General features: G+C 35.2%; 1 protein-coding gene across 2 annotated transcripts; it reads right to left on the bottom strand.

Annotated features, from left to right (window-relative positions):
• Positions 1-1,990: 1,990 nt before the first annotated feature.
• LOC117292945 lies at positions 1,991-10,256 on the bottom strand. 2 transcript variants are annotated; one of them, XM_033775126.1, is made up of 7 exons: positions 10,069-10,256; positions 7,377-7,543; positions 7,003-7,108; positions 5,690-5,853; positions 3,820-3,997; positions 3,244-3,382; positions 1,991-2,514 (listed from the first exon to the last, which is right to left on the bottom strand). In XM_033775126.1, exons 2-7 carry the CDS (start codon positions 7,456-7,458, stop codon positions 2,386-2,388), a joined length of 798 nt encoding a protein of 265 aa, XP_033631017.1. In that variant the 5' UTR covers positions 7,459-7,543; positions 10,069-10,256; the 3' UTR covers positions 1,991-2,385. The 2 variants fall into 2 exon arrangements, with proteins under 2 accessions (XP_033631017.1, XP_033631016.1); XM_033775125.1 differs by lacking the exon at positions 10,069-10,256 and adding an exon at positions 7,930-8,432.
• Positions 10,257-13,250: the final 2,994 nt, after the last annotated feature.

Here is a 13,250-nt window from a genome sequence, read left to right as displayed (position 1 = left end):
AATTGAGCTCAAATGTTCACAGGTAGTGTTATTTTATGCATATGTTCAGATACACCAAGTGAGAAGACTGGTCTTTGACAAATACCAATAGTGTCCAGTGTCTTTAAGCAATTCCTGTATACTGCATAGAATGGGACGAAAAACTAATAAACACATTTTTATTATCTAATTATTAGCGAACTTTAACTACGTTTATATTGCCGCTAGACTCAAAATGCTGAAAGATAAATAATTATTGCAGCTTTAATTATCTTTAAAAATTGGGTCCATATTTCAATTTCTTCTGGAAACGAAGTGCATGGTATACTTTCTGTGCAATTTATTGCTCCTTTTATATCAAGACCGCTCTTTTTAAACATGGTGAAATAGAATGATTTTTTGTGTGTGATTGCCAAGATTTATGATATAATAGTACATGAAACTACTAAGAAAAATGTGTACTAATTTTGTTCATGTAAAACCATAGCACCTTTTGCAAAGCTGCAGTTTGTACTATTTAAGAGTTACATTTAAAATTGAAAGTCTGATATGTTGATTTTCAACTTTCATTCGTTTTGTGTTTGGTATTTACATGCATTTACTGGACATTATTTCAAATATATCGTAGTATAGACCTACTTTGACTTGCATGACTAATTAAGAGTGACAAGTTTAGTAACAAAAGCTGGCCAGCACTTTGGTAGACGTTTTGTTGTACAACTGCTACTGTCACTGGTAAATATCTGAATTAGGTTAGAGATCGCCCAACAAGGCCCCCACTCCATACCCAGCAAAAACTAGCCAAATGCCTGGTTTGGATCAGGGGTTTGGTCTTTTCTTATAGTACAAAGTATAAATGGAATTTATAAACATTTCAGTTCACCGAATTAATTTACTAACATTTTACTATAAAAAGCTTAATGTATTTATCTTTAAGAAGTTAAGTACTACGTTATTTACACATGTAATAATCAATACAAAGTACTCTGTAAATTAAAAATCTTTATCTAAATTTATCTTAAAATTCATCTGACTGGTCTTCAGATTGAAATGCAAAGTGTCCATCGAATTGTAAAACTAATAAATTAATAGTATGAAGAAAAAAAGTCTTTTGGCTGTCTGGCAAATCTGTGCAAAATCTTGAACCGTGCTTGGTTGAGAGCGACAAGTTCTGAATTCAATTTTAATGTGTTAATTGTTGCTTGCCATGGAATACTGCATTTAATGGCCTTAGTACAGAAAACTTTGAGGCAACCAACTCCACTGAACCAACTGCAGTGCGCATAGTACAAGACCACTTAAGTAGCACAGGGGTCATTCTTCACAACATTGTCTTCATTCGATCCCCAAGAAACATGTGTGAACTTTGCAAAGTAAATGTCTTTTCTTCTGCAGTGTCCTGTGTTTTAAAAGTCTTAGAATCACTAAAGGTAACCTGAAATTTTACCTAGATGTTATTTTCTTACAGAAATGTCCAAGAATGACCTGTTTTAATATATATTATATAGCACTTTAGCAGTATCTTGTTCAATTATTGTGTTGCTCTGCTGTAAAAATAATTTCAAATTGGCTAGATCGCACAGGTTCAATATTTGTCTAGATCTTATGCTCTTGGTTAAAGAAAACACTAATATTTAAGAATAAATTATTGAGATAAGCGCTCAAGCAGTATCTCATTCAATCATTTTGTTTCACAACAGTAAAAATTTATATCAAAATGGCCAGACAGTAACAAGCTCATTAAAGTAGTATTTTATAATCTAAATTGCCATGACTCTAGTGTCTAGCATTTGAGCTAAAATTGCATGCAAAAACTCCCAAAAAATACATCAGAATTTAGAATTTTTAGAAGAGCACAGACTTTCAAATAATGTGCATTAAATTTACAAACGGAAACAAACAGTAAAATCACATTACATTGATTAGTAAGGGACAGCAGTATAGCCAGGGTTTTTGTTCAGTGAGCGGGTTGGGGACAGGGGCCACAGGGGATGGTCTTTCATCTGGGGGATGGGGGGGGGGGGGGCGGTAGGCAGGGGACCCATTTGTCGGTGATTTGGTGGAGATAAACTTTCTGTAATACAACTACATGTGTTTTTTGGAGGAGATAACAATTTTGATTTTGAAATTTGATTTTTTTCCCATTTGTAATGGGGAAAGTTGCATCTCTGTGGGACCACCTCATCAGGGAGGAAAAGTGGATGATTATACCAAGGTAAAGATTCATTTCACTGTCTTTGACACACAACTTTTTCTTTGGTGACACTTTTTCTTCATAGGGTGACAAGAAATTGTTTGGACCCGTTTAAAAAAACTTAGTTTGCAGTCGCAATAGTTGCGTGAGACGGGGGAAATTGATGCATATGACGGCATCTTAGTCTACTAAGGCACAATTAGATACCTCGATCATATGACGGCGCTCTCATCGAAAGATGACTTATCCTCAAAGAGAGAATCATCTTTAGATTGGATCCACATGATGGAAGCCATCTCTGGAGGCTCGGAAGAATCACCGCTGTCTTTAAGCGACTTGTACTGCAAAGAGAAAAAATAAAAGCTTTCTAAGTGAAAAACTTCAGTACAAAAATATCCAATAAAAAGCAACAGCACTAAAAACAAGCATCACAGTAGAGTACACATTGATTGGCCAGGCACAGCGACCCATATATAACAAAGGAGCACAGCCTGAGATCAAAAGTGTTTGTTTTTAACGGAGGGAGAAAAACTTGAGAGCCCGGAGAAAAACCCTAGTGGCACAAGAGAGAACTAATGAACTCTTCTCACATAATTATGGCCTTGGCTGGGAGTCATGAGGCACATAGCCACCTAGAGCATGGTGCCATATAATTAGGGCCCAGATGCAGGCTGGCATTGTATCAATCATTAAATAATGATAACTGGATGATACTAAATGGCAAGACAAAAAACGGTTGCCTCCATATCTTTTCTCTGCTGTGCATTTAAGAAGAGATTCAGACATACATAATGATGCCTCTTAGCCTACCCCTTTCCAGAACAGAGTTTCTTGTTTGATAGTCTCTGTTTTGATTTGAATCCATCAAACTCGGCACAAGCTAGAGGGATGAATTCCAAGGGAGACAGGATTCAAGATGTACTGACGCACCAAGTATTTAAGATTTGCGATGACACCATGTCAAAATCTCTTTTGTGAGTAGTGGTGGCTCTGAAAAGAGCCGGCTTGATCTGCTCGATGTTTTGGTCAGTGTTCTCTGACTATCTGCTGGAGAAGACCGAGACACTTACCCGTTGTAGTTCCACATATTTTGTTCTGGTCTCCAAGGCCCATGATAAGAGCTCGGCCCCATCTGGAGGAATCTTAAACCCAGAGGAATTCCTCTTACTCAGTAAATGCTGTACCCGACTCAGATCTCTGGATACAGCCCTAGGGAAAGATTAAAAGAGGAAAGCTCTTTTTAAAGGGATTGTATAACATGGGTTTCTCAGAGAAAATGTTTGTGCAAGATTAACTTGACTATTCCATTTATTGATCAATATTGAAATTCACTCTTTTTGATTGAAACTAGGGACAAAATCATCTGCAGTTGTCACTAGTTTAGATTAGAGTGAATTTCAATTTATAACTTTAAGCGAGTATTTGACTTCAAATTTTACTAGTCTTTGGACATGCAGTGCCTTTAAAAGCTACTGATAATTGACTGAAAACAATTTTAGAGTATAATAATGAAATACCTAGGTTTTTTAAGTTGCATCCTTGTCAACAATACAAGAAATTAAAAACTGTTGATTGGGGAAAATAACCACGCAAAGTATACATTGTAACTAAACAAAAAGACGACACTGATCTAACTAGAGACTTACTTGTATCCATTCACCCTGGGGTTGCCATGCTTGGCATTCTTGATTCGTTCTTGTACATCTTTGGACATTTCGTTGAAGGTGCTGGCATAAGGTTGTAACTCCATCAACTCCAGTTCAAACTTCTCTCTTCTCTCAGTCCTTGACGACATACCATCATCAACTGATACTGCGTCTCCATCTGTGCTTGGAAAAAGAGAAGACAAAAGTGAAGTGCTGGGCCCAACGTCATAAAATTCCGCTTAACATTCCGCTTAAAAACTTTCTGCTAAAAACTAAGCAGGAATTCCATCAAAGTCAGTATCTTTGCTGTTATTCTGGTAAGCAAAATTGTGCTTAGCTACTTTTTGAGCTTCAGCTCCCTCTGTGCTTGGAGGAAGAGAAGTCAAGAGGGCCCACCTTTATAGATCTGCACAGGCATAAAATTCTGCTTAACATTCTGCTTAAAATCTTTCAGCAAAACTATAAAACGGTACGTGTGATCTGGTATTTTGGCTGGTAACCTTTATTCTGATGTTTTTGTGATCAGCTACTTGATTAAATTCAGCACACTAGTAGGATGGCACTTTCCCCCAGAATTTACCCTCAAGGTTGCATGGCCCAATCAATTATCAGCAATTATTTGTTTTTGTTTTTTGAAAGTTTTTTTTCTCTGACTGAATTTTGACAGATACAATGAACAAATTACATCATACAATTATTAAGATGGATGTGAAATAAAATTGGCATCCTGACACTACCAGTAACTGATTTTTAGATTTAATTACTTACACTACAACCATTGTTTATTGTGTGTAGTACCATAAATAAAAAGTTTGTAATTTTAATTTCTAAAAAACTAACTATTTAAAATTGAAATCTAAATTTTTGGGTCAATTAAATATACAAGAATTAATTTATTTTTATTTTTATTAACATTTTTAATTGTTAATTAGAGTGGTAAATTTTATCTTTTTCACACAAGGAAAAGGAACTTCATGTACTTTTGAGCATGCCTAATAAAAATAAAATATAAAATTGAATTGAATAAAAATTTCCTTGAATACATCCCAGTGTGGACTGACCAGTCTTCTATTGTGTAGCCTTCCACACTTGAGCGATTCTACATCACTGGTGACTTATTCTTCTGCATTGTGGTGGACAGTACACACTACCTACTACAGCATTGGCAATAGTCAGCTGTAAAACTACATGGCTTTTCTATAACTCTTGTAATTACAAACACAAACAACACGGCAAACCTCAAGAGAAGATTCAACCCTGCCAAGAAGCTTAGGCCGCACTTTGCTCCACAGAGACTCTTCAGTAAAATGCAGGTAGGCCTAAATAACAGATAACTTTCCGTATGGCGCCATCACTTGTTCACTCATTTTAACAAAAAGGGATATCTCATTGAGGTAAATTAGATATTATATCATTTAATATCGAATGAAAAAGTGGTGGCGCCATACGGAAACTTTTCCCTAATAACTAATATTTACAACTTAAATATAAACGTTCTTCAGAGGAGAAAATAAAGTATGATTTTTATTGCAAAAATGGCTCATTACTAGACTCGGTAACTGCTGGGGTACTGTATTCCAAATTGGCCCGGTGTTGACTGGTCTGGTCTGGGGCACATGTCTAATGTTGCATCTTATACATATTGAGTTGCCAGTATGCGGTGTTAGGCTATTTAGTTGGGTCTTTTTGTCATTTTGGGGGTATGTTTGTGCCTTGGTGTGGTGAAAATCATAGCAAATTGCTGACTGCGTTGTGAGGGACACTATATAGATACGAACGAATATGTCGAAATTTCAAGAGAAAAAGGGACAACACCTCACTACGGGTATAGCTCTTCACATATTTTGGACAAGATGTTCATTTAAAGTACCTGAATCCGCAGTTGCCGTCCTATCCAATGAGGCATTGGAATCTGTTGTGTCATATCGGGCCTGAGTAGCACTAGGGATTATGGTTTCATTAGTTACTGACGCCTTGTAGTAGGGCTCCCCCGTACGTTCAAATTCAGGATGTTCTAATTCTAGACGACCAAGACTGTGATCAAGGAAAATGAGAGAGACAATTTTCATAACGATGATCACAATTTATATTTGGTAATTAATAAATAAATGGGCAGATAACAAGTTGACCCTAATGTATAAATTAAATAATCTTTAGTTGGTAGACTGTTTTTACTTTGAGTTTTCCAACTGTTGTTTCAGCATGAAGTTGTGTAATTTTGACACAGTAATTTTTTTTTTATAGTTTACAGTCCAGAAAAAAACAAAAGAAAACTTAACACAACAAAATGAAATATTTGAAATACTAAAAATATAAATACAATCAAAATCTTTTGGTGAAGGTTTTTGAAGTAAAACCCTGGGTTAGTCAAAATTGAACAAATAATAAGGATGTATAGTATTGTGTTGTATCGGCTAAGATAAGAGTACTAAACTCAAGTTTTGTGTGTGCACATTTTTTAAGGAACAATCGCAGTAAAACTAGATTTCAGATAAGGTAATTGTGTAAATTTATTTTGACTTGCCGTACAATTCTAAAGTTCAAGTGGCACACTGTAAAAAACACTACAGGACCCAGTTTCATAAAGAGTTGCTTAAGCACAAAAGTAACGTGGAGCACAAACAAATTTTGCTGATCATAATAATGTTACTGGCCAAAATACTACTTTGTCAAATGTACCAGTTGTGGTTGGTTTTATGCTTACTTTTGCTAAAGAAAGCGGAAATTTGTTAAGCACTTTCTGCTGCTTGAACAGCTCAATGAAAATGTGTCCTGTGTCCAATTGAGCAGTTTGATATTTTTCTATTAGTATTCAAAGCATTCATACACAATGTCCAGTAAAGTTAGAAGTTTGTAAGCTATAAACATAAAGGCAAGACAACTGCAGTTAGCCAAAATTAAAGAAAAGGACAAAAGGAAAGTTCCAGCAGGCACAGCAAGACTTTGGGTAGGCCTACTGTGTTTTCAAGTTTTATAGCGAGCTGTGAAAAACTAAAAAATGCAGCCATCTTGATTTTCTCCCCATTAAAATAAATGTAATCAAACTGATGAGGCTGGAAGGAGAACAGCCTGGTCCCTTTTTGTTTAATGTAAATTAGCCTTCAGTACTCTTATTGGATACAGGGTACATGCCCAAGATGGTGGCAGCTTGATAAAGGTCTATAAAGAATCGTCTTGACTTACTGTTTCCTCTTGTAGATCATGCAGCCAATAATAATACACACAACGATGACAACAACAGCAACCACTCCAGCCACGATAAGACCAATCGCTACACCGGATATACCACCTATAGGAATGAGAAACACCAAGACCATAAATTATTATAAGACTGATTGCTAAACTCTGACCCTTGTGACCTTAGAAGCCACACATCTTGATTGCATTAAGTACCCAAGACCCTGGTTTATGGAGTCCCTCAGTCATAGACTAGCAGCGCAAATTTTTTAGCTTCTTACTCCGTATTGTATATGATCAAGAATGGTCAATTAAATGAATATTTACATAAATTTTTTACTCCTCACTGTTTTCTGTCCCTTTTTAATTAAAGTACTTACCACTGGCTTGAGCAGCAACTGGCTCAATACAAATAAGAACCAACACCAACAAGGCAGTTACTGCAGATGTCATCTGCTCCATTTTAAAATCATTCAATTGTGAACTAACTCAGTAATTCCGTCTGCAGGGTCTTGACTCAATTCCCTTATTGTTCGTCTGTTTTTACCTGAAGCAAGGGGTTACAGAAGTTAAAGAAAAAATCAATTAACCAATGTTAAATGCGAAACTGAAAAAGAAGACATTTTCACACATTTTTAGGGGACAGAAACACAAAATCTTTCAATGCTGGCTTTTATAACAATGTGTAAACAATGAGCGCGAGTAAAGTGAAAAAGACACTATACTAGACACAATTGTTGCATAAATTCTTGTTTTTGGGTGAACTTTGTGAACCAAGATTGAAAAAGTTCCAGTGTAATTGAACAGAGTAGTCATGATCATCCAACAATAAGCGTTTTGCTTCACACTGATTTTATAACCAAATTTTGAAACTTCTTTCAGTTTGTCATATTTTGAAATTTCTTTCAGTTTGTCATATAAAAATTAGCTTACCTTCCAACAAATCCTGTTTAAACCGACACAGCCACACCCCTGCTTCTACTCTAGTGTATACTAATACGTCTGAATGTTTAAACAACTCTGCCTTAGTAATCACAAGCGTTAATGATATCCACACCTTTTCAGCAAATAAACCTGGCTAGACTCAAGTTCACGCATATACTGCTATCACAATAGATCCAGCACTTAAGTCAAGGCACACATAAAAGTTTGCTCATGTCATGGCTGTATAATAGTGTGTCGTTTGTTGAGATGTTACAGTTGGATGCACATGAACTACAGGGCACCAATAAAACTTAAGGGGAACATGTCACTTCGCCCCTGCTTGGTGGTTGACAGAGGTTGGCCCACACATATCATAATTGTTGTAGATCCGTATACAAACAAGGACAAAGGCCATGACGTAGGAGCAGCGTTTCAAAATCTGAAGGTTTTTTGTTTTGTTATTAGTTGTCACGGCTTTGTGAGCAAACACGTCATAAAGATGTCAACCGAAAGTACTTCAAAGTTATGAGAGAGTTCAAAGTAACGGGGGCATTTGTTTACAATATAGCTCCAAAACTGAATTCTCAATTATCTTGTTTCAAAATTTTTGATTTGTAAAAACTACTGATTTTGGTATATGATTTAGTTTTTTTCTTGGGGATCATGATTTGGTTTTGAAATGAAATTTTATAGTAGTTTTAATGTGGTTGTAGGGTTGGTTTTATTATGGTCTTTTTAACAGGCATGATATTTGTCCCTTAGAAAAAGGTTATTTTTAAGAACAAGGGCTGAGATAATTTTGTCAGCAGCTTCAGTCTTTTTATTACAATTTCTGCTGATTTTTCCAAACCATCATAACATAATCAGTGGAGTAGAAAGAATATCATACCAGTTCAAGTATTTTCTGTTCTCTTCTGTCTTGTGATTATGAGACTCTTTTTATTTCTTAAATTCATTGTTATTTTAATTATTTTACTTTTTTAATGCAATTTATGAAATTAATATTCTATTGAAAAATCTCAAATGAGTTTTGGGGGTCTTCAAAAAAGGTTCATTTAATAAATTTAAACATTTTAAAAGTAAGTGGCTATATATACCAATTTGTTCAGTTTCAGGACATAATAAATTTAAAATATAGTAATTTTTCTTATTAATCATTCACACCGTCCCAGTTCAAACTATGTGTTAAATATTCCAGGAATTTTTGAACAAAAATCTACCTCAGAATTTCCTGTTACAAATTTGTCTACAACTTTTAAACTGCGATCTGCTGATGATGTACAGAGGCAAATATGTTATTTTTTAAGCAAATTTTTTTTTTTCAATCAATCGGTCATTCAATTGGAGAAAAAGTCAAAAATAGTAGGTTGGCAGTTGGATGTTTTTTGCTCTTTCCAAGAAAAAAATTAAATTAATGACCCAACAAGCAACCCTCTGTAAAAATGGCATTTTAATTTTATTTAAACCAACAGCAATAAGTTGCAAAAAGATTCAGAAAACTATATTTTTCTTGCTCAAATCTAAGTCCAATGTCATGTTTTCATCAGAGTATTGAAATATGAAACAAATAATTTATAATTTGATTTAAACTCCAAGAAGTACCGGTCAAATTACAAAGTGCAAAGTTTATTACACTTTGCAAACCAAGTAACTGCTAACTGGGGCTCTGTACTTATTTTAACCAACTTATAATTTTTCTAAATAAAAAAATATATACTAAAACTCCAATGGCCGGGTCAAAGTTGCAATGGGTGCGGTCACATGGACCCTCCTCTTTTTACTGCTATCTCTGTAGCAGGCCTATTTTTTTTTCTTTCTGTACAACAATTGCCACTGTCGCAGCCTACTTTGTATAGTTTGCATTTTGGGGGATCCGACAGCGTACACAATTGCATCACATCGGTTGATTCTGAGAGGAGGGAAGGCATCTCCTTTACCACGTAGACACTCTCAGTCTCAGTTGGGTAATGTTGTATTTCTTTGTACTGAATGATTGTTAAGCCATGGATGTCTCTTACCTCCATGTTATGTATAATCATGGAGGAATAAGACAGCGAGGCACAAGTTACAAAATAAGAAGAGTTGATCAGTTAAAAACCAAAAAAGAAAACTATCAATTTGTCACTGAAGTTACCATACTGTACTTACCATGGGAACAGCAACACCAATGCACCAGCAGGGTGTTGGCCAGAGGGCCAAAGATTATGCCGAAGAATGATAAAACGATGTCAAAAGACCAGAGAGTCAAATTTCAGCTGTCATCGATCGATAAACGGTAGTGACTTTCTACAGCCCATGCTTTAAGGAACAGTGACTAGGCGAAAACCACAATAAACCCACGCCAGGACCTCAAAGAACCTGTCTACCAATTACTTTTGTTTTGTTTACAGAAAGTTGGTGGAAACCACTAGACTAGCTAGAAGTCCTCCCCTTCAAAAAATTGTTCTCCAAAATGAAACATCTTGTCCTGAAAGAATCAAGATGTTGTTTTTTTCTACTGTAAAATTCGGGTTTCAAATGTTTGAGTCATACTCTTGAAAGAAACCAAATGAAAGTTAATAACTTCTCTTCACCCATGGGTTTGAACTACCTACATTTATGCAGGTTTCTACAGCAAGGATGGTCCGTAAAGACAAAACTGGTTTCCATTTGTGAGTTGTCAAACCATTTTAGAAATTACCTTTTCCTCAAAAACTATGCTGATTTACATAATAATCATAAACCGTTCTTATAAAGCGCAATACACAATGCGCTGTACAAAGTCACAAAAGAAAAACAAACAAAATTATATAGACTTTAACAAGTGAGTTTTGAGAAGGCGCTTGAATAAATCCAGACATAATGGGTGGACACTTTTTTTTCACAGTGTGCTTTCATTAAAGTCAAAGTCAATTCAACTGATTCTTGTTAGATTTCACATTATTTTATTTCAATGAAAAAAATATTGTATCTAAAAGAAAGTGTGTTTTTAAAGAAAAAGAAAGTATGAACTTAAGAAGCTTGCATCTCTATGCATAATTGCAGCCCCATACCACGAGTGGCTTTTTATCCTTGTTTGGGATGGATGTAAATGTGCGTTAAAATAAATTAATATAAATAAACACAGCAGGTTAATCAAACACAAGTTTTTGACCGTTTACAATTAAGTGATAGTACAGAAACATACCCTTCATATAAAACTAAAACAAAGTTTAAATTTCATAGAGATTCTGGGCAGAAAGTATTGTTAACACTTCTTTCATCTGTTAGGAAAATGTATTTAAAAAAAAAATATATATATATATATATTATAGGAGCTGCAGAGAACCAGAGTCACAAACGATAGACATTATCAGTATTCTTGGTTGAAAACCTGTCACTGCTAAGCAATATTTTCAAGTGCTTAGCATTTGCTGACCATTTACCATTTAGGTAATATTGCTAGCCTGTACTCATTGGTAACCCGACTCTGCTCAACATTTTCTTGTAGTAGCAATTTTTTGTCATTTAATATTTTATTTTTGGAATAGTACTCTGTAGCCCATACTCATTGGTAACCTAACTCTTCTAAGCAACATTTTCTTGTGCTAAGCAACTTTTGACCTACATTGCAGAATAGTAGACTATGGCCATTACTTATTGATAACCTGTTTCGCAACCTGCTAAGCAACATTTTCTTGTGCTAAGCAACTTTTGACCTACATTTCAGAATAGTACCCTACGGCCATTACTTATTGATAACCTGTTTCTGCTAAGCAACATTTTCTTGTGCTAAGCAACTTTTGACCTACATTTCAGAATAGTACCCTGTAGCCTGTACTCATTGATAACCTGTTTCTGCTAAGCAACATTTTCTTGTGCTAAGCAACTTTTGACCTACATTTCAGAATAGTATCCTGTGGCCAATACTTATTGGTACTTGTGCTAAGCAACTTTTGACCTACATTTCAGAATAGTATCCTGTGGCCATTACTTATTGGTAACCTAAACTCTGCTAAGTAACATTTTCCGTAATTGTTTGATTGTTTCAAACGTTTAGGTAATAGTACCCTGTAGTGTACCCTGTACTCATGGGTATTCTGATTCTGCTTCCCCTTTTTCTTTCGCAAAGGAAAAGTTGTAAAGAAATTATTAACAAAAATATGTATACAAAAATATTGATGCAAAACCGGCAAGGTTGAACAAAGCAAACTATTAACAACTTTCAAAATAAGATCTACACATCATAAGAGAAAATTGTATGACTTCTTCTTAACATGGTGGAATTAAACATTAATAAATCTTTGGACTTATTCAAGTATCTTTGTTCTTGTTTACATGTCATCATCAGTTGCCAACACAACAATAGAGATAGTAACATGGTGTTCACAAAATAATTAACAAATTGTAAAATTTAATTCGGAGTAACAAAAATTAAAAATTAAATGAAAAATAGCAGTCACAACAAACCCAACCATCCACTGTAAAAAACTCACAACCTTTCAGCACTATTCTATAACTTAAGAAACTTTTAAGAGGCAGAAATCTGAATACAAGTATTTTTATTACGGGCTGCACATTTCACACCAGCAGCTGAAAGTAATAAATAGTACTTGGGTAATACTTTTGCAAATAAAAGTGAATACGTGTATATAATTTAAAAAAACACAGTTCCCAATTGACATCGGACAGTGTTATGTTGGCCATATTTATGGACGATCACACATCAATTTTGAGCACACAGCTATTGGTATGCGTTATGCATGTAGCACCATGGAGGGAGACACAGTGGTTTATTTAAATTCCTTACATGATTAGGTGTTGAACCACTGGAAGAAAATCAAGATGGCCTTACCATGATAAAGGTCTGTAGTGCCCCTCTAAGAGACACCTTAACAGGAGCTAAAAAATACCCCCCTTCACACACACAAAAAGAAATACATGTTTACAAGTTCCCATTTTCATCTCTCAAGTATTTGCATGTGGCAATCCTTTAGGGGTGGCTTTCACAAAGAGTTGAGACTAGTCTTATCTCGAGTTAGGACGAGTTAGGACTAGCCTTAGGTTCTTAATAACCCCTAACCCCTAAAGAGTCCTAGGACTAGTCCTAAGTTAGGACTATCTTTGTGAAATCGACCCCTGTGTTCTCCTCAAAGGGTCTATGTACTTTTGTAGGACAAAAAACACAATGTCCACAGATTTACACTAAACTTATACTTTCAGCATCCCTGAAAATATTACTTGCTGAGGTGCTGTACTTTTTGAGAAATGAGTAAAACAATGTCATGAAAATAATTTTCGTCTCAGTGATCATGAGACGAAAATTATTTTAGCATGTAAAAACGTATTTTCATAACATTGTTTTACTCATT

Source organism: Asterias rubens, chromosome 7 (genome assembly GCF_902459465.1).
Source record: "Asterias rubens chromosome 7, eAstRub1.3, whole genome shotgun sequence".
NCBI lineage: Eukaryota > Metazoa > Echinodermata > Asteroidea > Forcipulatida > Asteriidae > Asterias > Asterias rubens.
The sequence above is the reverse complement of the archived record's forward strand: the minus strand, read 5'-3'. Positions and strand labels throughout refer to the sequence as shown.

Excerpts from the sequence above, each read along its gene's own strand:
- LOC117292945 (XM_033775126.1), bottom strand. The coding sequence starts at position 7,458 with ATGGAGCAGATGACATCTGCAGTAACTGCCTTGTTGGTGTTGGTTCTT. Across the intron at positions 7,109-7,376 it reads AGTTGCTGCTCAAGCCAGTG|GTGGTATATCCGGTGTAGCG; the intron begins GTAAGTACTTTA and ends TCATTCCTATAG. Across the intron at positions 3,383-3,819 it reads CCCAGGGTGAATGGATACAA|GGCTGTATCCAGAGATCTGA; the intron begins GTAAGTCTCTAG and ends ATCTTTCCCTAG.